Source organism: Macaca fascicularis, chromosome 1, assembly GCF_037993035.2.
Source record: "Macaca fascicularis isolate 582-1 chromosome 1, T2T-MFA8v1.1".
In the NCBI taxonomy this organism is placed as follows: domain Eukaryota; kingdom Metazoa; phylum Chordata; class Mammalia; order Primates; family Cercopithecidae; genus Macaca; species Macaca fascicularis.
Genome location: NC_088375.1, coordinates 223285838 through 223312516, shown reverse-complemented (window position 1 = coordinate 223312516; position 26679 = coordinate 223285838). Strand labels below are relative to the sequence as shown.

The 26679-nt window shown below is 50.5% G+C and overlaps 1 protein-coding gene across 18 annotated transcripts in view; it reads left to right on the top strand.

Annotated features, from left to right (window-relative positions):
• The window catches only part of DISP3 (dispatched RND transporter family member 3), a 58125-nt gene that overhangs the window by 18668 nt on the left and 12778 nt on the right, over positions 1–26679 (top strand). For 14 of the 18 annotated variants that reach the window (XR_012426119.1, XR_012426118.1, XR_012426122.1 and 11 more), the window contains exons 2-11: positions 1610–2705; positions 3276–3495; positions 15553–15689; positions 16559–16693; positions 17514–17674; positions 18983–19122; positions 20843–20991; positions 21187–21348; positions 22164–22325; positions 26260–26373. Coding sequence is in view for 7 of the 18 variants with exons in the window: in XM_005544801.4 (XP_005544858.3) it covers positions 1613–2705; positions 3276–3495; positions 15553–15689; positions 16559–16693; positions 17514–17674; positions 18983–19122; positions 20843–20991; positions 21187–21348; positions 22164–22325; positions 26260–26373 (2473 nt within the window). In the remaining 11 variants the exon portion in view is untranslated. Of the gene's footprint in view, positions 1–1609; positions 2706–3275; positions 3496–15552; positions 15690–16558; positions 16694–17513; positions 17675–18982; positions 19123–20842; positions 20992–21186; positions 21349–21829; positions 21994–22163; positions 22326–26143; positions 26374–26679 lie in introns of those variants that run through there. The other 4 variants (XM_074020345.1, XM_074020350.1, XR_012426129.1 and 1 more) reach the window with 3 other exon arrangements.

Below are 26679 nucleotides of genomic sequence, written 5' to 3'. Positions count from 1 at the left end.
GCACGGGCAGGATGGATGGATTTAGTTCCCAGAAAACTGCAAACACGGCCCCTCCCCTCTCCACCTTATTCCCATCAGCTTTCTTCTTCTGAAGCTAAGAATCAGGCAGAGGCTCCCACACTCCTCACCTCCACATGCAGACTTGGTTTTTCCCTTTGGAGATGGGGTGAGTCTGAGCTGCCTCCAGTGCGAATACAAATTGGGTCTCAGAGCAGTTACCATCCCCTTGGCAAGCTGGCAGGCTCGTGTTAGGGCGTTGCAAATGGAAAGTTTAATTATCTCATTGATAGGAATCTTGCATATTGCAGGAGTAATTCCCGCCCCTTCCAGGCCTCTGTCTTGCGAGTCTTCTGCTGCCTGTCCCTCACATCCTCAGTCACTCTTCCTGTTTCTTCTTTTGTTTCCCTATTTGCATCTCAGTCTCTCCCCCATCTCTGACCATTCCACTCTCCCCTCTGTCTCTCTCCTCTTTTCCTCTGTCTCTGTCTCTGTTACCCTCCTTCTGTCACCTCCTCTTGCTTACTTTCTCTGGACTGACGGCAGCCTCTCTTCCTGGACAGATCATCTAATTGAAATGGAGCACTCCAGAGAATGTTAATAGGAAAGGCAGCATTAATTAGCTAGCGCTAGCATAATTAGCTTCCTCCTCTCACTGCCTAGCATCTAACTGGATAATGAGTCTCTCTCTGTCCAGAGGGCAGGCAGGACAAGGGGGACAGGCCATGTCGGGGATGCCGGAAAGCCTCCTCTCTTTGGGACACCCCGCTGGAGTCCTCGGGTTGCCCAGCCCTGCCCTCTTCTGCCAGGCCCTCCTGCTGCTGCACTCAAGTCTCTGGGAGGCAGATGCCCGGCCCCTGCCCATGCCCAAAGGTTTGATGTTGCTGGAGTTGCATATTAAGTGGCCTGAGCCTGACAAACAGTGGCTGCAGCTGCAGCACCCCAGCGGGGAGCAAGGAAATCTGCTATGTGACAGATAACTAACGTACTACACAGACTGCAGAGTACTTCCACCTTTGACTCCACAGTCGTAGGAGGCAGCAATGGGCCACTTCTATTTTATAGATGAGGACTCAAGTTCAGGGAGGCTCCCTGCCTTGGATACTCAGACTGCCAGGACCCAAATCAGGGTCTGCCTCATTCCAAAGATCATGCTCTTTCCCTTGCACCCTAATACCTCCTAGAGGTACTTTACAGCTGCTCATTAAATAAGAGTGGTTGCAGTGGAGTCACATCTTACATTGGGCCTGAGTTCTAAAGTCAAAGGATGCAGCAAACATTAGAAAATTGTGTGGTCAATTTTTTTTTTTAATCCCTCCTCCCAGGAGAAACATCTTTTCTGTTTGCAGTTGTTCTGCGATTTTCCTTTTTTCTGTGGCCTTGAAAGCCAAGACCCAAAAGGGAGAGGTGACGGGCAAATAGGAATTTGCTTTGTGTTTTTCACAGGTGGTTAAATTCAGTTGTGTTGATGCATGCTTGATGCCATTCCATTGCAGTATTAGTATTTGGTTATGAGTGGACGGGGTTGGTACCTAGGGCTGGGCGAACTGCACCACAGGGCACCTTCCCCTCCCTGTCTCTCTAGCCTACTGACCCTCTCCCTCTCCTGCAGGCTATGGACATGGAGGATGACCCCTTGCTGCAGGATGTGTGGCTAGAGGGGCAGGAGGAAGAAGAAGCAACGGGTGAAGCCTTTCCAGGGGCCCAGAAGCCAGGGCCCCAACTTGGGGCAGGAGGGCAGTGTTGCTGGCGACACTGGCCCCTGCCTTCCCGGCCCCCAGCCTCAGGCTTCTGGAGTACCCTGGGCTGGGCCTTCACCAATCCCTGCTGTGCTGGGCTGGTGCTCTTCCTGGGCTGCAGCATTCCCATGGCCCTGTCAGCCTTCATGTTCCTTTACTACCCACCGCTGGACATTGACATCTCCTACAACGCCTTTGAAATCCGCAACCATGAGGCCTCGCAGCGTTTTGATGCCCTCACCCTGGCGCTCAAGTCCCAGTTTGGATCCTGGGGGCGGAACCGGCGTGACTTAGCCGACTTCACCTCCGAGACGCTTCAGCGCCTTATCTCAGAGCAGCTGCAGCAGCTGCATCTCGGCAACCGCTCGCGGCAAGCCTCCCGAGCCCCGCGTGTCATCCCCGCGACCTCACTCCGCGGCCCAGGCCTGTCCCGGGACACTTCAGCGGCCCAAAAGCCCACAGCCAATGGGAGCGGGCGACTTCGGCGTGAGATTCCGCCCCTGGAGGATCTGGCAGCCAACCAGAGTGAAGACCCGCGAAACCAGCGGCTAAGCAAGAATGGGTGGCACCCGCCCAGCATCCCGACCCCCGCAGCAGCTGCGGCCAATCAGAGCCGTGCCCGCCGAGGCGCCTCCCGCTGGGACTACTCGCATGCTTATGTGAGTGCTAACACCCAGACGCACGCACACTGGCGCATCGAGCTCATCTTCCTGGCACGCGGCGACGCGGAGCGCAACATTTTCACCAGTGAGCGGCTGGTCACGATCCATGAGATCGAGCGCAAGATCATGGACCACCCAGGCTTCCGGGAGTTCTGCTGGAAGCCCCACGAGGTGCTCAAGGACCTGCCGCTGGGTTCCTACTCCTACTGCTCGCCTCCCAGCTCGCTCATGACCTACTTTTTTCCCACCGAGAGGGGTGGCAAGATCTACTACGACGGCATGGGCCAGGACCTGGCGGACATCCGGGGTGAGCCGCCAGGATGCTGGGGTGGGGCGTAGGTCCTGGTTTTATACAGCTCTTTATGGAGATTTGGCCCAGGCCCAGGCCCAGTCAGTCTGGAGCTGAGTCCTGGGCATAGCTGGAGGGCAAGGTGAAAAGGACTGGGCTGAGGTGTGAGGTGAGCGTGAGAGGGAACCGAAGAGGGAAGCTTGGATGCAGACCCAGGTGAAGGATGGTGGGGGTTCTGTTGTGGTCAGAGGTAGAGAAAGCGTAGAGTGGGGCTCGGGTGTGAGGCTGGTTAGAGAAAGGCCAGGATGTGGCTATAGAGAACCAGGAATCTGGCCAGAGGAAGACAGGAGAAAGATTGGGGTTCAAGAAGACTGAGGTAGGGTTCGTTTTAGGTAAATTAGGAATGGGGCTTGAGGAAGGGTGGGGCAGGTTGCGAGAGAGGTTGTGGGACCTGGGGTGGAGTTTTGGTGGATGTGGACAGAGGGGAATCCTGGGAGGCAGGGCTGCAATGAGACTGGATGACCTTGAGGGAGGGTTGGTGGGAGTTGACCGGCTGAACTCTTGAGGCCCCCACCGCTGTCCTCGCAGGCTCCCTGGAGCTGGCCATGACTCACCCTGAGTTCTACTGGTATGTGGATGAGGGCCTCTCTGCAGACAATCTGAAGAGCTCTCTCCTGCGCAGTGAGATCCTGTTTGGAGCACCCCTGCCCAACTACTACTCAGTGGATGACCGCTGGGAGGAACAACGGGCTAAGTTTCAGAGCTTCGTGGTCACCTACGTGGCCATGCTGGCCAAGCAGTCTACCAGGTAGGAAGTCCAGCTGCTGCATCCTGTGTGTGCATACCCATGTGTGTCCCAGGAAAGGCATGCATTAGGACAGGACATTGATTTCCAATTGCCTCTTAATCAACACCATACCTCTTTCCCTATTATCTTTTCCTTTGGACGTCTTTCTTTCCAAATCAAGGCAGAACCAAGTACATCCTTGCAGTCACTCTGACAAATAGAAGTCCCCTTTGCTTGATCAGTGCTATGGTTAGTGAACATGACAGCTTTGGGCCAGGTAGGAAATCTCAGACTCTGCCCTGGAGGTTTTGGGTATTGATTTTCTCCTGAGATGGTACTCGAGGTATTTCTGGAAAGAGTATTGGCCAGGGAATAAGGAGTTCCTCACTGTATTAGTCAGGGTTCTCAAGAGGGCTGGAACCAGTAGGATAGATAGACAGAGGGATATGTGAGAGGGGATTTATTAGGGGAATTGCCTCATGCAATTATGGAGGCTAAGTCCCATGACACACCATCTGCAAGCTGGAGACCTTTGGATGCTGGTACTCTGGCTCAGTCCAAATTTGAAGGCCTCAGAACTAGGGAAACTAATGGTGTAATTCTTGGTTCAAGACCAAAGGCCTGAGGACCCCAGGGACTGTTGGCGTAAGTCCTGGAGCCCGAAGGCCAGAGAGCCCGGAGTTTTGATGTCCAGGGGCAGGAGAAGAGTGTCCCAGCTCCAGTGGGGAAAGAGAGAGAGATAGGAAATCACCTTTCTGCCCTTTTTGTTCTGTCCTGGGCCCCAGCCAATTGGACGGTGCCCACCCTGGCCACTGACACACATGCCAGTCTCCAGTGTGTGGGAAAACCCACACAGACACACCCAGAGGCAATGCTTTATGAGTTCTCTCCATATTCCTTAATCCAATCACAATGACACCTAAAATTAACCACACTTCCTGCCTCTAATACCCAGGGAGGTAATGGACAAGTCACTTCACTTCTCTGGGTGTCAGTGTTCCTATCGTTAAAATGGATAACATGATTCTGGCTGCCCTCTGGAGTCACTAAGAAGAGATGAGCTAACAGGTGTGACAGTGCTTTGGGGTGGAAGGTGCTTTGGAATGGTGTGCCCCAGAGTACACCAGAACAGAGCAGCAGTCCTTCTGGGCAATAACTGCAGTGCTTTCCCAGTCCCCACCCTGATAAACCAGTCCCAGGCACAGGAGGAATCCTTCTGCCCAAAATACCCTCATTCCTTCCACTGTTCATCCTTTATATTGAGCAACTGCTGGAATAATCAGAGCTAATGTTTATTGAGCACTTACTCTGTGCCACACACTGTTCAAAACCCTTTATACATACCAGCTCATTTAATTCTCACACCAACCCAATGAGGTGGGTGCTGTTATGATGATCTCCATTTTATAGTTAAGGAAACTGAGACATAGCAATTAGGTAAGTCATCCACAATTTTAAAGCTCATCAGTAGTGGAATGAGATTCAAATCCCGACCTCACCCTTTGTGTTTTTGTGCCAGTTACTACACTGGGAGCCTTCTCCCTGACTTACTTCTTTGTCAGGCAAGCTCCTATTAAGATCTATTAAGATCCAACTTGGACAACATTGGCCAAAGGCTGGACTAAATGCTGATTACCTGCTATGGTTTAGATATGCTTTGTCCCCCCTAAAACTCAGTGCAGCTGTGTTGAGAGGTGGGGCCTAGTAGAAGATGTTTGGGTCATGGGGGTGGATCCCTCATAAATAGATGAATGCCATCTTGTGGGAGTGAGCTAGTTCTCACTCAAGGGAATGGATTAGTTCCCAAGAGAGCGGATTGTTATAAAGTGAGGTTCCTCCTCTTGTTTGGTCCCTTTTGCCTGTTCTCCCTTTGACCTTCCTCCGTGTTACGATGCAGCACAAAAGCCTTCACCAGAAGCCAATGCCATGCCATTGAACTTCCCAGCCTGCAGAACAATGAACTAAATAAACCTCTTTTCTTTGTAAATTACCCAGTCTCAGGTATTCTCTTATAGCAACATAAATCAGACTGAGACGCTACCTGTTTCCATAGTCCCCTTTCTTCTCCCTAAGGGAGGCAGGAAAGAGCATACACAAACTTTGGAGTCAGATAATATCTTGGGTCCTGTCCCAGTTATTCAAATTATTGTGAGTTCTAGCAAGCTATTTCACCCCTCTGAGCTACAATTTTATCACAGTGTTTCTCACTCTGTCTTTCAATTGTAACTCACAGTGCATTCCTCCAATCAACAACATCAGCATCACCTGGGGCTTGTTAGAAATGCAGAATCTCAAGTTCTCTCCCAGGCCTGCAGTATTTTCAGGTGATTTGTTTGCATATTTAAGTTTGAGAGAGGTCTGGTTTAATTATCTGTCTCAATAGAACGTGAGTTTATTGAAGACTGGGATTGTTTCTGGTTCAGTTTCTATGGGCCGAGCCCCAGCACAAGGCCAGGTACCCCTTAGTAAGGATTTGTTAGGGGAGTGAATGAATAAATGAATGGAGATGCCTCAAGGAAAGGTACTTGGCTGTGTTGGAAAACTGAGAGGTGCTGACTATAGAAGGACTTTCATGGTTTTAGATACCAGTATTAACTCTGCCCAGATGTTTAGCTGCTGAGGCGAATCCCTTGCCCTTAGGGAAGAAGCCACTCTTTTCTGTTTTCTCCCATTAGAGCATCACAGCAGTGGTGACAATCCTGTAGACTTGACTTTAGTGCTTTTGGGTGAACAAAATTCTTAAAATTACTCTATTATTGGTTACCCAAGAGATGGTAACATGTACCTTGACTTATAACAGAATAATATAAATGATCACTTTTATTGCTTTTAATACTAGAATCTTAGAATGAGTTCACTGCATTTATTGAGCTTCAATTTTTTGCATTTATGTTGCATGCATTTTAATTCTTAATACTTAAGCCTCATAAGACTGTTCTTTTATATTTATTCACATATTTACCTCTTCTGTTGGTGTTCATTACTTTGTATAATTTCATGTTTCCCTCTGGGATCATTTTCCTTGTGTCTAAAGAACTCTAGCATTTCTTTCAGTACAGGTTTGCTGGTGATAGATTCTCTGTTTTGTTTGCCTAGTAGACATCCTTATTTTACTTTCATTTTTGAAGCATATTTTTGCTGGTATAGAATTACAAATTGGCAGTTATTTTCTTTTAATACTTTACCTGAAGATGTCACTCCATTGTCTTCTGACTTCCATCATTTCTGTAGAAAAGTAGGCTGTAAATCTTTTTTGTTGCTCCATTAAAAATTCTCTTTTTTCTGCTTTTGAGATTTCTTTGTCTTTGTTTTCACCAGTCTTACTGTGACGTATCTTGGTGTGTTTTCTTTGTGTTTGTTCTGTTTGGGAGCACAGAGCTTCGTGAAGCTGTAGGTTGATGACCATAATCAGTTTTAAGAATGTTCTAGCTATTATCTCTTCAGATTTGCTTCTATCTTGTTCTCTGTTTCCTCTTTTTTGCACTCTGATTACACAAATGTTAGATCTTTTCACTGAGCCCCATATGTTTTCAATGCTTTTTTTCTGGGTTTTTTTTTTTTTTTCTTTCTATGCTTTGGTTTAGATATTCTAGTTCACTGATCCTGCTTTCTATTTGTTGTCTGTAGTCTGCCATTTAATGTCTATTGAGTTTTTAATGTTATTGTTCTGTTTTTCCTTTTTGGGAATTTCCATTTGAATCTGTTATAGATCTAAATCACTGGTGCAATTATTTTATTCATCATTTAGTTTATTTTGTCCACATTTTCCTCTCTGTTCTTAAACATATTAATTATAGTGTTTTAAAGTTCTTACCAACTTTTAATATACGGTTAACCTGCAGATTTGTTTCTGTAGTCTGTTCTTTCACTTGGTTTAGGATCATGTGTTCCTGCCTGTGGGTATACCTGGTGATTTTTATTTTTTTATTTTTATCTTTTTGAGACAAGGTGTCACTCTGTCATTAAGTCTGAAGTGGCATGATCATAGCTCACTGCAGCCTGAAACTCCTGGGCTCAGGTAATCCTCCCATCAGCCTCCTGAGTAACTAGGTCTACAGGCACGTGCCACCATGCCCAGCTAGTTTTTTGTTTTTGTTTTTGTTTTGAGACAGCATTTGACTATGTTGCCCAGACTGGTCTCAAACTCCTGGCCTCAAGTGGTCCTCCCACCTTGGCCTCTCAAAGTGTAACTTTTATTAAGTGATGAACATTATGTGAAAAACACACACACACAGAGGTCCATATGATGTTATTTCCCCCAGAGAGAATTTTTCCTTCACTTCAGAAGTCACATAGAGTCGTGGCTGATCACCTTAAGCAGGCAGTGACCACACTGAGAGTTGAGGATGGTTCGCAATCCTGGAAAGTCTCAGTCTACCTCTAGTTTGCCCTAGATTCTCTAGGATTTTCAACTGAGAGCTTGGTGTATTCTGCAGAGTCCTTTGCCTGGATAGGTTCCAAACTCTAATCTTTTATCTCTCAAAGCTGCTAAAAAAATTAGAACAAAGACAAAAATTCCACTCTGCTTTTTCCGAGGCTTTCTGCTTAGGTTTTTTGGCTTCAGGCCCCACACAGCCCCAGTCTCCTGCAGAAGTGCTGAGGGAAAACCTGGCCATGTGTTCTGCTGATCTGCAAGTGTCTGCCCAAAGCTCTGCTAGCTTATCTGACTCCCAGCCAAGTTTTTCAGCCTTCTGCCCATGTTTAGAATCAGCAAATGCCTCCAGGGTAAAAATGGCTGTAGAAGGGCAGCTTACCTTTCCTAGGTTCTTTCCTTTCTGGAATCTTAGCCCTTTAGTTCTGATTACTTCAGCAACTCTCTACTGTCATCACAGATAGTTTCTGAATTTTAGTGGACATTTTAGTAGTTTTAGGTGAGGATACTGGTCTTCCATGAGCTATTTCTTTCAACTTGAGAGTAAAAGTATGGGCCTATGTCTTTTTATAATCAGCATCTAGCACAGGACCAAGAATCTAGAAGATACTCTATAAATGCTTTTCAAATTAATGTGTGAATGAATAAATGATTGATTTTCTACTCTAATGAAAGGATAGTTAACCTATTTAATTCAACAAAGTAGATAATCCAGAGATCCTTTCAACTTGGCTTTTAAAAGTCCTGTTTACATTTTTAACAGCTTTATTGAGGCATAATTGACATACAACCAACTGCACATACTTTACAATTTGATTAGTTTTGACATGTGTGTATACACTGGGAACCCCGCACCACCATCAAGACAGTGAATGCTAGCAGGGTACCATAGTTCATGCCTATATTCCCAGCTACTTGGAAGGCTGAGGCAGGAGGATCCTTGAGGCCAGGAGTTTAAGACCAGCCGGGGAAACAGCAAGACCCTGTCTCTAAAAACACACAAAAATTAGCCTGTAGTCCTCGCTACTTTGGAGGCTGAGGTGGGAGGATCCCTTGAGCTGAGGAGTTCGAGGCTGCAGTGGACTATGATTGTGCTACTGCACTGTAGCCTGGGTGGCAGAGCGAGACCCTGTCTCTTAAAAAAAAAAAGAATTGTCAAATTCGTTGGTATAAAATGATTTATAATATTTCCCTATTATCTTTTTAATGGTTGTAGAAATTGTAGCGATGTCACCTTCTGTGTGTCTTCTTTTTTTTTTTTTTCATCATCAGTCTGGCTAGAAGCTTATCAATTTTATTGATCTCAAAGAACTAGCTTTTGGTTTCATTGATTTTCTTTTCTAAGAATTAGACTTATTTATTTTTATTTTTGATTTTCGTGAGCACATAGTAGGTGTATATATTTATGGGGTGCATGAGATGCTTTGAAAGAGGCATGCAATGTGAGGTAAGCACATCAGTGGAGAATGGGCTCTCCATCCCCTCAAGCATTTATCCTTCAAGTTACAAACTCTTAAGTTATTTTAAAATATACAATTAACTTATTATTGACTGTAGTTACCCTATTGTGCTACCCATTTCATTGATTTTCTCCATTGCTTTTCTGTTTTCTAGTTCCTTGATTTCTGCTCTGATCTTTATGATTTTTTTTCTTTGGATTATGTTACATTTCATTTTCTCTTGTACTACTTTCTTAAAATAGAAGCTAAAGCCATTGATTTGAAACTTCTTTCCTAATAGAGGTTATTTAATGCTATAAAATTCCCCTTAAGTATGACTATTTTAGCACATTTCAAAATTTGGATATGTTATTTTCATTTCATTCAGTTCAAAATACTTTCTATTTTTCCTTTTGATCTCTTCTTTGACCCACGTATAACTTAAAAGTGTCTTATTTAGTTTTCAAATATTTGGGAATTTTTCAGGCTTTTTGTTGCTGATTTTTAGTTTAATTTCATGATGGTTAGAGAACATACTTTGTGTGATGTAAGTTCTTTTAAATTTATTGAGTCTTGTTTTATGGTCCAGTACATGGTCTTCCTTGCTGCATGTTCCCTGTATACTTGAAAAAAAAAGTTCTGTTTTTGCGTGAGATGTTCTATAAGTCTTAATTAAATCAAGTTCATTGATTGTGTTGTTCATGGTCTTCTATATCCTTACTGATTTTCTGTCTAATTTTTCTGGCAATATTGAGAGAGAGATTGAAACATCTATTTACAATTGGGGAGTTGTCTATTTCTTTTTTCAGTTCTGTTAGTTTTTACTTCATGTATTTTAAAGCTCTGTTATTAGCTATAAAAACATTTAGGATTGTAGTTTTGATGATCATTTTGAAATTATCTTCTTTGCCCCTAGTTATATTCTTTCCTCTGAAATTTACTTTATTTTTTATTAATATAACAAATCCAGCTTATTTTTTGATTCATGTTAGCATGGTATATTATTTTCTATCCCTTTGCTTTTATCCTATTTGTGTCTTTATATTTAAAGTGGGTTTCTTGTAGTCAGCTAGGTCTTGACTTTTTTAAAGGTCTCTGGGTGGCTCATGCCTGTAATCCCAGCACTTTGGGAGGCCGAGGCAGGTGGATCACGAGGTCAGAAGATCGAGACCAACCTGGCTAACAGTGAAACCCCGTCTCTACTAAAAAATACAAATAATTAGCCCGGCATAGTGGCAGGCGCCTGTAGTCCCAGCTACTCGGCAGCTGAGGCAGGAGAATGGCTTGAACCCGGGAGGCGGAGCTTGCAGTGAGCTGAGATCTCGCCACTGCACGCCAGCCTGGACGACAGAGCGAGACTACGTCTCAATAAATAAATAAATAAATAAATAAATATCTCTGATACTTTCTCCCTTTTACTTGGGGTGTTTAAGCCATTTACAGTTAATGCAATTATTTTTTTTTTTTTTTTTTTTTTTGAGACGGAGTCTCGCTCTGCCGCCCAGGCTGGAGTGCAGTGGCCAGATCTCAGCTCACTGCAAGCTCCGCCTCCCGGGTTCACGCCATTCTCCTGCCTCAGCCTCCGGAGTAGCTGGGACTACAGGCGCCCGCCACCGCGCCCGGCTAGTTTTTTGTATTTTTTAGTAGAGACGGGGTTTCACCGTGTTAGCCAGGATGGTCTCGATCTCCTGACCTCGTGATCCGCCCATCTCGGCCTCCCAAAGCGCTGGGATTACAGGCTTGAGCCACCGCGCCCGGCCAGTTAATGCAATTATTAATATGGTTAGACTTAAGTATATTTTGTTCTATTTGTCCCATATGCTCTTTGTTTCCCTTTTCCTGTATTTTGCCTCTTTTGAAGTAATTGAATGTTTTTTATGATTCTATTTTATCTCCTTTGTTGGCTTTTATGCTGTAACTCTTTTAGTAGTTGCTTTAGCGTTTATAGTATACATCTTTAAATTATCACAGTGTATCTTCAAATGATATATCATTTCATATGTAGTGTAAGAGCATTTATAACAATATACTACTATTTCTTCCCTCCTAGCCTTTATGTTATTGTGGTTATGCATTTTATTTTAATGTATATTATAAACCCCACACTATATTATTTTTGTCTAAACTGTCAATTATCTTTTAAAGAGATTTAAATAAATAATAAGAAAATTTTGGCCGGGCGCGGTGGCTCAAGCCTGTAATCCCAGCACTTTGGGAGGCCGAGACGGGCGGATCACAAGGTCAGGAGATCGAGACCATCCTGGCTAACACGGTGAAACCCCGTCTCTACTAAAAAATACAAAAACCTAGCCGGGCGAGGTGGCGGGCATCTGTAGTCCCAGCTACTCGGGAGGCTGAGGCAGGAGAATGGCGTGAACCCGGGAGGCGGAGCTTGCAGTGAGCTGAGATCCGGCCACTGCACTCCAGTCTGGGCGACAAAGCGAGACTCTGTCTCAACAAAAAAAAAAAAAAAAAAGAAAATTTTATGTATTTATTTATGTCATTACCATTTTCATTGCTTTTTGTTTCTTTGTGTAGATCCATATTTCCATATTTCCATCTGTTACCATTTTCCTTCTTCCTAAGGACTTCCTTTAACATCTCTCTTAGGCTTAGCAGAGTGGCTAACACCTGTAATCCCACTTTGGGAGGCCAAAGTGGGAAGATTGCTTGAGGCCAGGGGTTCAAGACCAGCCTGGGCAACATAATGAGACCCGATCTGTATTAGTTCCTTTTCACACTGCTGTTAAAGACATACCTGAAACTGGGAGGAAAAAAAAGAGATTTAACTGGACTTACAGTTCCACATGGCTGGGGAGGACTCAGAATTATGGCAGGAGGCAAACGGCACTTCTTAGATGGTGACAGTAAGAGAAAATGAGGAAAAAGCAAGAGCAGAAACACCTGATAAACCCATCAGATCTCGTGAGACTTATTCACTACCATGAGAATAGCACAGTAAAGACCAGTCCCCATGATTCAATTACCTCCTCTTGGGTCCCCCCAACAACACATGGGAATTCTGGGAGATGCAATTCAAGTTGAGATTTAGGTGGGGACACAGACATATCATTCCACCCTGGCCCCTCCAAATCTCATGTCCTCACATTTTAAAATCAATCGTGCCTTCCCAACATTCTCCAAAGTCTTAACTCATTTCAGCATTAACCCAAAAGTCCACAGTCCAAAGTCTCATCTGAGACAAGGCAAGTCCCTTCTGCCTATAAGCCTGTAAAATCAAAAGCAAGCTAGTTACTTCCTAGATACAATGGGAGTACAGGTAGTGGGTAAATACAACCATTCCAAATGGGAGAAATTGGCCAAAACAAAGGGGTTACAGGGTCCATGCAAGTCTGAAATCCAGCGGGGCAGTCAAATTTTACAGCTCCAAAATGATCTCCATTGACTCCAGGTCTCACATCCTCACATCCAGGTCACGCTGATGCAATAGGTGGGTTTCCATGGTCTTGGGCAGCTCTGCCTCTGTGACTGTGCAGGGTACAGCCTCCCTCCTGGGTGCTTTCATGGGCTGGCATTGAGTGTCTGTGGCTCTTCCAGACACACAGTGTAAGCTGTCAGTGGATCTACAATTCTGGGGTCTGGAGGACAGTGGCCCTCTTCTCACAGCTCCACTAGGCAGTGGCCCAGTAGGGACTCGTTGTGAGGCCTCCGACCCCACATTTCCCTTCCATACTCCCCTAGCAGAGGTTCTCCATCAGGGCTCCACCCCTGCAGCAAACTTTTATCTGGGCATCCAGGCGTTTCCATATATCTTCTGAAATGTAGATGGAAGTTCCCAAATCTCAATTCTTGACTTCTTTGCACCCACAAGCTCAACACCATGTGGAAGCTGCCAAAGATTGGGGCTTCCACTCTCTGAAGCCACAGCCTGAGCTGTACATTGGTCCCTTTCAGCCACAGCTGGAGTGGCTGGGACACAGGTCACCAAGTCCCTAGGCTGCACACAGCATGGGGACCCTGCGCCTGGCCCAGGAAGCCACTTCTTCCTCCTGGGCCTCCAGGCCTGTGATGGGAGGGGCTGCCATGAAATTCTCCATGTCAGAGAATGTTAATCCCCGTGGTCTTGGGGATTAACATTAGGCTCCTTGCTACTTATGCAAATTTCTGCAGCTGGCTTGAATTTCTACCCAGAAAATGGGTTTTTCTTTTCTATTGCATAGTCAGGCTGCACATTTTCCAAACTTTTATGCTCTGCTTCCCTTATAAAACTGAATGCCTTTAACAACACCCACGCCACATCTCGAATGCTTTGCTGCTTAGAAATTTCTTCTGCCAGATACCCTAAATCATCTCTCTCAAGTTCAAAGTTCCACAGATCTCTAGGGCAGGGGTAAAATGCCACCAGTCACTTTGCTAAAACATAACAAGAGTCACCTTTGCTCCAGTTCCCAACAAGTTCCTCCTCTCCATCTGTGACCACCTCAGCCTGAATTTTATTGTCCATATCGCTATCAGCATTTTGCACAAAGCCATTCAGCAAGTCTCCAGGAAGTTCCAAACTTTCCTACGTTTTCCTGTCTTCTTCAGAGCCCTTCAAACTGTTCCAACCTCTGCCTGTTGCCCAGTTCCAAAGTTGCTTCCACATTTTCAAGTGTCTTTTCAGCAGAGCCCCACTCTGCTGGTACCAATTTACTGTATTAGTCTGTTTTCACGCTGCTGATAAAGACATAACTGAAACTGAGAACAAAAAGAGGTTTAATTGGACTTACGGTTCCACGTGGCTGGGGAGGACTCAGAATCATGGCAGGAGGCAAAAGGCACTTCTTACATGGGGACAGCAAGAGAAAATGAGGAAAAAGCAAAAGCAGAAACCCCTGATAAACCCATCAGATCTCGTGAGACTTATTCACTATCATGAGAATAGCATGGGAAAAACCAGCCCCCATGATTCAATTACCTCTCCCTGGGTCCCTCCCACGACACTTGGGAATTCTGGGAGATACAATTCAAGTTGAGATTTGGGTGGGGACACAGCTAAACCCTATCACCATCTCTACTAAAAAATAAAAAATTGGCCAGGCATGGTGGCATGCATCTGTAGTCTAGCTACTCAGGAGGCTGAGGTGGAAGGATTGTTTGAGAACAGGAGTTAGAGGCTATAGTGAGCTATGATCTTGCCATTGCACTCCAGCCTGGGTGACAAAGTGAGACCCTGACTCAAAAAAAATTTAAAAATCTCTTTTAGTGCAGGTATACTGGAGATGAATTATTTCAGTTTTTGTCTATCTAAAAAAAGTGTTCTATTTTGCCTTTGTTTTTGAAATGTATTTTTGCTGGGTATAGAATCCTGGGCTGACTTTCTTCCCACTATCTGCAAAGGATGTTGCTCCCCTGCCTTCTCACGTGCCCTGTTTTTAATGGGAAGTCTGCTGTCAGCCTTGTCTTTGTTCCTCTGTGTCTTTTTCTCAGGCTGCTTTTTAAGATTTTATTTTGGTCACTATTTTTGAGCAGTTTGGTTATGATGTGCATGGTAGTTTTTTTTGTGCTTGGGGTTCATTGCTGAAGCTTCTTGTGTCAGTGGGTTTATAGTTTTCATCAAGTTTGGAAAATTTTCAGCCTCCTTTGGGGAGTCCAATAACCCATGGCTGCACTGAGGACTGGAAACTCTCAAAGCACTAAGCCAGGGTAAGCATAGGACTCATTGTGTTTCTCGTCTCTCAGAGATCATCCTTGGTTGCCTTGTTTCATGCATTTTCTCACATTTTTGTTCCAGTGAGAAGATAAATATGGACTCCATCTTGTTACTCCATCTTGGCCAGAAGCAGATGTCACTTATGTTTGTATTTTAAGACACAGTTTGACCAGCCTGGTTATGTTATTTTTTTTTAATTAAAAATAACTTGTGTTAAGCACACATTGAATAGCAGTGTAAAACTGAATATCTAGCAGCCAGTTTGAATTTAGAACTTGACCATAGATGTGGAGAATTGGAAGATGACATAGAGCTGATTATAATTGATCATGATCTGCGTAGAGCAGTGGTTCTTAACCTTGACCCTACATTTGAATCACCTGAGACAGTTAAAGAGTACTGATGATTCAGACCCACCCCAGCAGTTCTGGTCTAGTTTGTCTGAAGCCTGGCCTGGACATCAGGATAATTGGAAGCCCCCAGGTGATTTTGATGTCCAGCAGAGGTACAGAGTCACAGGTGAAGTGGACAACTCCTGATCCTCCTCCACGTGTTCACAGCCATCTCTAATCCTCTTCCTGTTGTTCTTCTCTCCACGTCCTCCTTTCCCCCAGCAAAGTCCAGGTTCTCTATGGGGGGACAGACCTGTTTGACTATGAAGTGCGCAGGACGTTCAACAATGACATGCTCCTGGCCTTCATCAGCAGCAGCTGCATCGCTGCCCTGGTCTACGTCCTCACCTCCTGCTCAGGTAGGGCTTCTCTCAAGCCAGCCCCCTTCTCCCCTCCCAGGGTGCTCATGTCTACCCAGAGCCCGCCTTCTCAAGAATGCCACAGTACTCTTGAACCGAGCATGTCAGAGCTGAGGACACAGGGATATGCAAATAAATCATTTATCAACCCCAAGCACGCAGACTGAGGCCTGGAGGCAGGTTGGGCTGTACCAGCCTGGGTCACACCCTCTACCCTGGGCCCCTGCGCAGTTGGACCTTTTGCCTGTTGACCATCTGTCTCCTGTTGATAGCCTTGTGTTGGGGAGCCTGGGGTATTGTATTCCTTTGTGGATTACTTTGTAGCCTATTTTGGGTCCCAAGTCAACAGCCCTCTGTCCCCGATCACTTTTTCACCTCCGCGTGCTGCTAGTTGCTAGCGTGGACACTAGCTGCTGCTTACTCCTGTCTGTATACAGTAAGCACATTCTACTGCCCAAGCAAACAATGGTAATACTTTCCAAAATGGGAAAGACATTAATTCATCCATGCAACAGATATTTACTGGGCACCAAACTGTATGCCAGATGCTGTAAGGTGCCAGGGATCCAGACACAGTTCCTAGCCCCAGGTCATACGTGATGTTCATAAGGCTCTTGAGGTAAAGTCTGCAAAGAGGAGGACAGCCTGACCTACTCAGGGATGGCTCCATCTGCCACTTGGGCCTCCTGTCCGGTGCCCTCTTTGGGCGTGGAAAACTGAGAATTAGCCCTGTGCTGGGAACAGAGTCATGAATGGTGCCCAGGGTTGAGGGGAAGAGACAGGACCCAGCTGAGGTCAGGGACTCTAATGGGGCTTGTGTCCCATGAGGGTCCCCCCACCTTCTCCCTCGTGCCTCTTACCCTGCCCAGTGTTCCTGTCCTTCTTCGGGATTGCCAGCATTGGTCTCAGCTGCCTGGTGGCCCTCTTCCTATACCACGTGGTCTTTGGTATCCAGTACTTGGGCATCCTGAATGGGGTGGCCGCCTTCGTGATCGTGGGCATTGGTGAGTCGTCTCTGTTGCCATGGCAGTGCACCTCCCACATGGGAAGTCTGCCACATCCCCTTTCTCCCTGGATACAAAGCCTGGCTTTCCTGGGGGCTCTACACAGCTCCTGCTGAGGCCTAGAGCCTTGGAGTGTGGGCTTAGAATGTGGGTGGTGGGCCAGGCGCAGTGGCTCACACCTGTAATCCCAGCACTTTGGGAGGCCAAGGTGGGTGGATCACGAGTTCAGGAGATCGAGACCATCCTGGCTAACATGGTGAAATCCCGTCTCTACTCAAAATACAAAAAAAAAAATTAGCCGGGTATGGTGGCAGGCGCCTGTAGTTCCAGCTGCTTGGGAGGCTGAGGCAGGAGAATGGTGTGAACCTGGGAGGCGGAGCTTGCAATGAGCTGAGATGGCGCCACTGCACTCCAGCCTGGGCGACTGAGCAAGACTCCAGCTCAAAAACAAACAAACAAACAAAAAGAATGTGGGTGGTGGGCAGATCCTTGGCATAGGGTGAGTGGAGAGAGCAGGAAGGTTTGCTGGATGGAAGTGAGGATGGTGGGAAAGGCCCAGGAAGTATGGGAAGGAGGCCAGGATGTGGGAGAAGGTACCTAGCTCTGGGTGAGGTTGGGGCCAAGGAGTGTGGTGGGTGGAGCTTGAACTCTTGGTGGGAGGAGCTAGTCAGAGGGGTCTTTCCACACTCTAAGCTGAGAAGCAGGACTCCTGCAGTCTGACCTCCCAGGAGGCGACTCAGACTTGGTCTAGGGCCAGGTTGGGCCTGATCCTGGAGATAGCAGAATGATGCTGAGCCTGGCCCGGGACTCCCTCCCACAGGTGTGGACGACGTCTTTGTGTTCATTAACACCTACCGCCAGGCCACCCACCTGGAAGACCCACAGCTGCGCATGATCCACACCGTCCAAACTGCAGGCAAGGCCACCTTCTTCACCTCCCTGACCACGGCAGCCGCCTACGCAGCTAACGTCTTCTCCCAGGTGCGGACCTGCCCTCCATTCCTGTCCTGGCCTCCCACCCGCCCGTGCATACCTAGGCCCTGATCTCTGTTCTTCCCACCACCGCTTGAGTGGCCATATAGCCTTCACCTCAAGGTACTTGCCTCATCTCTAGAGTTCATTTTTGTCACGAATCACCCATTACCCAAACTTAACAAGTGTGAATGTTATAATAATCCAGACGGCATTTATTAGGGATCCTCAGTAGTAGTAATCCAACCTCTACCCTGGAGAACATTTGGCAGTTTCCAAAGCTCTTTCTCATTTATCTTCATTACCATGGTAATTGACAAAGGTACCATTACCATCCTATTTTCCAAAAAAATCTTGACCCTTGAGAGGTAAAGTGGCTTCCTCAGGATCACACAGCAGATAAGTGAGAAGCCTGACCAAGTCCACGGCCATTCCTGCTCTGCCTGCTTCTGGCTGCGTTTTCCTCCCTCGCGCTGACTTCCTCTTGCTGCCTCTGAGTGGGGCTTAGGAGAAGGCATTGAGCCCAGGCTGGGTTCTTGGTGTGGGAAGACAGTGAATTGGCCCAAGTCTTTGAGAGACTTTATGACCTGGGCTGAGTAGTCCCTCTGGAAACCAGTAGATGCTTTAGGATTATCCAGGTCCTTCTAGAGAAATCACTTCTGGAAGGTAGGCAGAACTGGGTTCAGCTTCTGCTGTGTGACCTTGGGCAGGCTGTGTGACCTCTCTGAGCCTTGCTTTCCTCATGTGTGGATTATCCAGGGACTGAGATGAGAGGATGATGGTGAAAGTGTTTCACAGAGTGCAGGCTGCTCTGTTGGTGGTTACAGCTTCCTTCCAACTAGCACCTCCCTGTGTGGTCCCTGTCGTACTTCTGGAACATACCCATTGCTCCTAGTCCCCAGGGTCCCTGCCTCCTTCATGTGGCAGAATTCTCTCCCTCCCTCTCCCCACTAGCACATGGCTTGGTCCAACGGGATGTGTCTTCCTCTGTCCCCCATTCATTCACGTAATGACAGCTACTGACCACTGCCTCTGTGCCAGGCTCTGTTCCGGGCAGTGGGCTGCAGATAGACAAGAGCCTCCACTCGAGGTGTGAATCCTTCCTGTGCTGCTGTGTCCCCTGTCCCCTGATACCAGCCCTTGGTGTCACCACCAGTGAGGCTGGTGGTTGGCATTCTGGCAGCCTGGGCCACCTCCTACTGCCTCAGTCTGGGCCGGATCTGGGATCCTGAGTGTCTCTGGCTGCAGGGGGGCACCGAGGCCCACTGACTCCAGGTCCAGCCAGCCCCACATCCCTCTCTTCCTTTCCATCACCAGATCCCAGCCGTCCACGACTTTGGCCTGTTCATGTCTCTCATCGTGTCCTGCTGCTGGCTGGCCGTGCTTGTCACCATGCCTGCAGCCCTGGGCCTCTGGAGCCTCTACCTGGCACCGCTGGAGAGCTCCTGCCAGACCAGGTAAGTCAGGCGGGGCCTCTTCCCAAGCAAGATATCCACAACAGGCCTCTGTGAGCCACTCAGCGTACCACCCTCTCTTCCAAAAGCCTTCTGTATGCCCAGTCCTGTGCTAGGCAGGGAACAGGGAAGGAGAAGATACTTCCATCCAATAATTGCAATTTGGAGTCACCAGTGTCACCAGGAAGTGAGCAAAGCACTTTGGTCCAAGATCTGATGACATCACCATTCACTTCCCAAAGAACCCTGGGAGCAGGGTTCTCTTGCTGTGCCCATTCTGCAGATGAGAAAACAATGGCTCAGGGAGGTTCGGTAGCTTTTTCAAGGTCACCCATTTAGTAGGCAGTAGAACCTGGATTTAAACCCAAGAACTCTGCCTCCAGAGCCCATGCTGTCAGCCACCATGTTGAGTGTCCTCAGGTTCTCGTCTGTAGATGTAGTGAGCCGTGTGCAGAGTTGAACGGGTCAGTTCAGAGTTGCTGCTGGAGGTTTAGGGGGAAAGGTCTTGTGGGCCTGGTGGTTGGGAAGATGGAGGGGGATGGTGGTGGAGTTGAATCAAGCCTGGGTGGCTGCCTGGGGCTGGGAGGATGGAGGGGCTCTGGGCTCGGAACAGCGCTCACTCATTGTGATAAAGGCCTTGGCCAGTGGTGGTCAGCAATGTCCACTTGCCCATGGTGAGCCCCGGAGGGGCTGGAGGGAGAGGAGGGCCCAGCGAGGAGCTTAGACTTGGGCCTGAGGCAGGACTCCTCAGCTCTCCCCACTCACATCCTCTCCCTTCAGGACTCTGCTGTGGTGGTGCGGGTTGGCACTGCACACGGGTATCCTGGCAGAGACACTGTTCTCTGTACCATGGGCGCTCAGATTTGACTGTTTTCCATGACAGTTTCATGTCATAGAAGCAGCGTTGTGGGGAAAAGGCACCTTTTTCTGATCTCTACAGAGATACCAAATAAGCCCCCGCTCTGCCGCCGCCCCGCCTGGGGCTGTCTCCCCAGTGGTCCTATTGGGCGCGGTCATGTTCCCTGTCAATCAGACGTGGGCTCCAAGCCTCACCTCCTCCCTCGGCAGCCGTGGAACCCTGGGCAGGTGACTTCACCTCTGCATCTCAGTTTCCTTTTCTATGAAACAGCTGTGATCCCTGTGTGTGAGTCTCATGAGGATTAAGTGAGATAATCCACGCAGGGCTCCCAGCTCACTGCTGGCACGTGGCAGTGCTATTAGCCACACACACAGCGCTCATATCAGCCATGAGGATTATTCTGGTGCCCAGTCCCTAGGGTGAGCCATGTGTCTCATGTGTTCACTCCGGCTGAGACCTCGGCCATGCAGCTACACCCTCAGCCCTGCCCTGCTCCCTCCTCCTGGCTCCCCTGCGTATTAAGTTGGTGGCAGAGCCCCTGGGCCACACAGCAGCAAAGGAATGAGTCCCCTGATTTGATCACCTTAGTGCCTGGGCCACTGTGTGTTGTCATCCCCTCTTGCTGGGTAATGTCTGCTGTCCCCATTTGTCTCTCTGGAGGAAGACTGGCACCTGAGGGCCCTGGGGTAGACGATACTAGAAAGAAACCAGGTGACCAGCTCCCAGAAGTCTGGGGTGCTCATCCTGTGTGTGACGTCAGCAGCACTGTGATACCTGGGTTCATCTGATCCTCAGGGCCCTGCCCCCCTCTCCCTGGGTACCCAGGACCCTCTGGCTCACCGCTGTCCCCTACTCTCACCACAGCTGCCACCAGAATTGCGGCCGCAAGAGCTCCCTGCACTTCCCTGGAGACGTGTTTGCCGCTCCCGAGCAGGTTGGAGGCAGCCCCGCCCAGGGTCCCATACCCTACCTGGACGATGACATCCCCTTGCTGGAGGTCGAGGAAGAGCCAGGTGAGAGCTGGCACAGGCCTGCCCTGCTGACCCCAGCGAGACCCAGCGCTGCCTCTGCCCGGGGAGTAACGCTTGATAAGTTGGTCCTGAGGCCTGCGGGCTTCCTCACCAGGCATCTGGGCTTCCCTGGAAACGAGCATGGACCACAGTGGGCTTTGACTCAGGCTTTGACGGGCCACTGCTCTGCCCTGGCAGTGTCACTGGAGCTGGGAGACGTGTCCCTGGTGTCTGTGTCCCCCGAAGGTCTGCAGCCAGCCTCCAACACGGGCAGCCGCGGCCAGCTCATTGTGCAGCTGCAGGAGCTGCTGCACCACTGGGTCCTGTGGTCAGCCGTCAAGAGCCGCTGGGTGATTGTGGGTAAGTGGGCCCTCTGCCCCTCCCCCTGTCTCGCAGCTCCACCCCCAAAACACACAGGAACTGGGAGCCCACCCCCTCTCGCAGATGCCCCAGGGCAGAGGCCTGGGCTGGGGTCTCTCCCTCTCCAACCCGCCCCGCTCCTTCCTGTGCAGAATGAAGCTGGTCACGGGCGGCTGTTGCTCATCGGCCCCTGCTGTGTGCCAGCCACTCACACTGGGCAGTAGCACAGAGCATGCCACGCATGGGCCCTGGAGTTAGACCCACTTGAGTCTGAGTCCCAGTTTGGCCGCGTCCTAGCTGTGTGAATTTGGCTATTCCAGTCTGTTTAACGCTCAGTTCCTATTCTGTAATTGAGGATGAGAACGGTGGCTAGGAAGGCAGCTGTAGTTGGAGAGTATGTATAAAGACCTCAGCCCAGCACGTGGCATGTAGTAAGTGCTCTGTGAATGTTAAGTGCTATTATTATTGTCATCTTCAACAGGATTTCAGGGTTGTGTGAGATCAAGTAGTGCACCAGCTCTTCATAAACTATGAGGTACTCTTAGGTGGCGGCCGCTTCTTGTCCAGCAGTGTTAGATTATAGCTTATAGTCAAACCCCACGGGACACCACAAAGCAACTGATCCCTGGCCCTGGAGGACCATCCCCAGTAAGCTGTGCCCACGGGCTGGCATGCAGGGCCTTCCCCCACGCCCTTAGGACACCCCCCCCCACCTCCACCACAACCAGAGCAGCTGTCTCCTGGCACTTGGGAGCCCCGCTGGGAATGGACCAGCTGGGCCCAGCCCCGCCTGGTGTAGCGCCATCTCCTCACAGGGCTGTTCGTCTCCATCCTCATCCTGTCCCTGGTGTTCGCCAGCCGGCTCCGCCCCGCCAGTCGGGCCCCGCTCCTTTTCCGGCCTGATACCAACATCCAGGTGCTGCTGGACCTCAAGTATAACCTGAGCGCCGAGGGCATCTCCTGCATCACCTGTTCAGGTGAGGCTTCCAGCCAGGCCGTCCCCGGCCCGCTCAGGTGTCTGGGTCCCAAAGGCTGTTGGTCTGACAGAGGCAGGATCCAGGCTCCCCATCAATGCCTGACCTCAGGCAAATCCCACTCACCGATGAGCCCCCGTGTTCCCACAATTCATTCAACAGATGCTTGCTGGGTGCCTGCTGGATGCTGGCTCTGGGGAGGTACAGTGGGCAGGCGGCACAGGCTTCCCAAGCTCAGGGAGCTCACATTCCAGCTCTAGAGACTAGTCACTGTAATAGTAGATCTGGGCTTTGGTGGAGGAAGACTAGGGTGTCTTAGAGGCCCATATCATGGAAGGCTTCCTGGAGGAAGTAACGTCTAGGCCAAAACTCACAAGAATGGGAAGGAGTTAGCCAGGCTGGGAGGGGAGAGGAGAGAAGAAGAGGAGTTAACCAGGTAGGGAGGGGAGAAGAGGGAAGGGGAGGGGTTAGCCAAGCTGGGAGAGGAAAGGAGGGAAGAGGAGGAGTTAGCCAGGTGAGGAGGGGAGAGGAGAGAAGGGGTTAGCCAGGCTGGGAGGGGAGAGGAGGGAAGAGGAGAAGTTAGCCAGGTGAGGAGGGGAGAGGAGAGAAGGGGTTAGCCAGGCTGGGAGGGGAGAGGAGGGAAGAGGAGAAGTTAGCCAGGTGAGGAGGGGAGAGGAGAGAAGAGGAGGGGTTAGCCAGGTGAGGAGGGGAGAGGAGGGAAGGGGTGGGGAGGGGTTAGCCAGGTAAGAAGGGGAGAGGAGAGAAGGGGTTAGCCAGGCTGGGAGGGGAGAGGAGGGAAGGGGTGGGGTGGGGTTAGCCAGGCTGGGAGGGGAGAGGAGGGAAGGGGTGGGGTGGGGTTAGCCAGGCTGGGAGGGGAGAGGAGGGAAGGGGTTAGCCAGGCTGGGAGGGGAGAAGAGGGAAGAGGAGGAGTTAGCCAGGTGAGGAGGGGAGAGGAGAGAAGAGGAGGGGTTAGCCAGGTGAGGAGGGGAGAGGAGGGAAGGGGTGGGGAGGGGTTAGCCAGGCTGGGAGGGGAGAAGAGGGAAGAGGAGGAGTTAGCCAGGTGAGGAGGGGAGAGGAGGGAAGGGGAGGGGTTAGCCAGGCTGGGAGGGGAGGGGGGGAAGGGGTTAGCCAGGCTGGGAGGGGAGAGGGAGGAAGAGGAGAGGTTAGCCTGGTGAGGAGGGGAGAGGAGGGAAGGGGTGGGGTTAGCCAGGCTGGGAGGGGAGAGGGGGGAAGGGGTTAGCCAGGCTGGGAGGGGAGAGGAGGGAAGAGGAGGAGTTAGCCAGGTGAGGAGGGGTGAGGAGGGAAGGGGTGGGGTTAGCCAGGCTGGGAGGGGAGGGGGGGAAGGGGTTAGCCAGGCTGGGAGGGGAGAGGGAGGAAGAGGAGAGGTTAGCCTGGTGAGGAGGGGAGAGGAGGGAAGGGGTGGGGTTAGCCAGGCTGGGAGGGGAGAGGGGGGAAGGGGTTAGCCAGGCTGGGAGGGGAGAGGGAGGAAGAGGAGAGGTTAGCCTGGTGAGGAGGGGAGAGGAGGGAAGGGGTGGGGTTAGCCAGGCTGGGAGGGGAGGGGGGGAAGGGGTTAGCCAGGCTGGGAGGGGAGAGGGAGGAAGAGGAGAGGTTAGCCTGGTGAGGAGGGGAGAGGAGGGAAGGGGTGGGGTTAGCCAGGCTGGGAGGGGAGAGGAGGGAGGAGTCTAGGCAGAGGAGAGCACCAGAGGTGGGAAAGACCAAGGCCACATTTGAGAGAGGCAGTTGCAGGAGCTAGGCTGGCCCAGTGGACTGGGATAGGGCGGGTGGGCTGAAGTGAGGGGTCTGGATTTTATTCTAATTGTCACTGGAAACTAGTCACGTGGTTTAAGTGGAGAAGCGGGGTGATGGAGTCTCCCAGGTGCTGTGTGGAGGTGATTGGGGCACTGAGGTGGAAGCTGGCTGGGAGGCTGGGTAGGAGGCTGGTGGGGTATTCTAGAGGAGAGTTGGTGGCGCTGGGACCAGCATGCTGACGACAGCGGTGGTGGAGTCAAGAGGTTTTTAGGAGGCGGTTTCCTTAGGACTTGGTGACGGAGTGAGAGTTGGGAATGAGCCAGGAGGGAAGATAGAGATGGCTCCTTGATTTTGAGGTAGCTGGCCCAGGCCGCGTTTTACAGAGGGGGAGCAGGGTGGGGGCAGGCAAAGTCAACCCAAGGTCATCTCACTTTGCCAGGGCAGTTAGAAACCAAATGAGAAGATGCCTGGGTGAGAGCTTCCAGCTCACAGGAGCGGATCTGCTGGCTGCTGTAATTGCCTTTATTTAATTAGGGCAGTGCTGAGATTAACCTAGCCTTCCCCTTGGCAATGGCAGCCAAATGTGTGATAATCCACTGCAGCTCTGAGAGGCACCGGAAGAGCCCCTCGCACCTCGGAGCCAGCCCCGGCCACGTCCCCAGCTCCTCTCCCCAACTGCCAGGACGTGGCATTGCTCCTGATCATCACCGCCACCACAGGCCTCCGGCCTGCCCAAAGGGCCTGCTCCCCTTCCACAGATGGACAAACCCCAAAGCTCCCTGACAACATCTGGGGCCAAGACCAGGCCAGAGCCCAGCCAGAGCCCAGCCAGGACCCCAGCCAGAGCCCAGCCAGGACCCCAGCCACAGTCCAGCCAGGACACCAGCCAGCACCCCAGCCACAGCCCAGCCAGGACCCTAGCCAGCACCCCAGCCCGGACCCCAGCCACAGCCCAGCCAGCACCCCAACCACAGCCCAGCCTGAGCCCAGCCAGGACCTCAGCCAGGACCCCAGCCAGACCCCAGCCAGGACCCCAGCCAGAGCCCAGCCCCTGCTCCCTGTACCTCTTCCTCTGAGAACTGCCTTTTAGAGGGACCCCTTCAGAGTGCAGCAGAGTGCTTCGGCTTTACAAGGGGCAGGCAAGGCCAGACCCCAATGGGGAGGCAAGTCCCTCTCTGGGCAGGTCCCTTCACCTCTGCTTTCCACTCCATCAAGTGGGGTCCATGGGAACAGCCTCAGGATGGCTGTGAGGATTAAAACTTTGAAGGTGCAGTTCTCTCATTTCTAATTTTAAAAACCCAAAGGGCTAACACACAATGCTTGAAGCAAAACGGGCATATATGTCTCCCAACATGTTTGCCAGCTGATGACCTTGGGTCACCCTAACAGTCACTCCTGTTAATTGGATGCAGAGGATGTGATGTCCCACCACCAAGGGAAGTGTGGTATCATCCCTATCCAACAGAGGAGGCAGAGTGGCACAGAGAGGGCAAGCAGGGGGCAGAGTGGCACAGAGAGGGCAAGCAGGGGGCAGAGTGGCACAGAGAGGGTGAGCAGGGGACAGAGTGGCACAGGGCGAGCAGGGGCAGAGTGGCACAGAGGGGGCGAGCAGGGGCAGAGTGGCACAGAGGGGGCGAGCAGGGGCAGAGTGGCACAGAGAGGGCGAGCAGGGGGCAGAGTGGCACAGAGAGGGCGAGCAGGGGGCAGAGTGGCACAGAGAGGGCGAGCAGGGGGCAGAGTGGCACAGAGAGGGCGAGCAGGGGGCAGAGTGGCACAGAGAGGGCGAGCAGGGGGCAGAGTGGCACAGAGAGGGCGAGCAGGGGGCAGAGTGGCACAGAGAGGGCGAGCAGGGGGCAGAGTGGCACAGAGAGGGTGAGCAGGGGGCAGAGTGGCACAGAGAGGGTGAGCAGGGGGCAGAGTGGCACAGAGAGGGTGAGCAGGGAGCATTTCAGTGTTTTTCTCTGGGCAGGCTGATGGTGCCTTTCTCTGGGCCTAAAATTCCTAAAAGTTTGGTATTTGATTTTTTAAAAGTTCTTCCTAGTTTCTGACCCCCACACACCCACCCCCTCCAGTCCCTGGGCCCCAGTTCCTGAGACTGTGTCAGATCCCAGCCTCTTGCCTCTGCCCATCGGGCCCAGCCCGGGATGCCCTGCTGTCCTGCTGTCCTTGACGTGGCGTTGCGGGGCAGGTCTGTTCCAGGAGAAGCCCCACAGCCTGCAGAACAACATCCGGACGTCCCTGGAGAAGAAGAGGCGAGGCTCGGGGGTTCCCTGGGCCAGCCAGCCTGAGGCCACCCTGCAGGGTGAGCACGGGGGGTGGAGGGTGGGGAAATCCTCCCTGGTGCTAGGGTTGGGGATCCTGTAAGGGGAGCAGATAAAATTCCTTCTGGATTCTACTTCAAGATGGACACTCTGTGTTCCTGGTCACTGCAGAGGAGCTGGGGATGGGGGGTGAATTTGGGGCCCTCACCTGCCATCCTGCCAGGACAGTAGGCTCCCACGACACCCTGGTCTGTGGTGCCCCCTAAGCCCTACCTGTGCACCAAAGCCATCCTGAGTGTCCAGGGGCAGAGGCAGGCGTCCCGGGCCCCGAACACTGGCTTATCCCT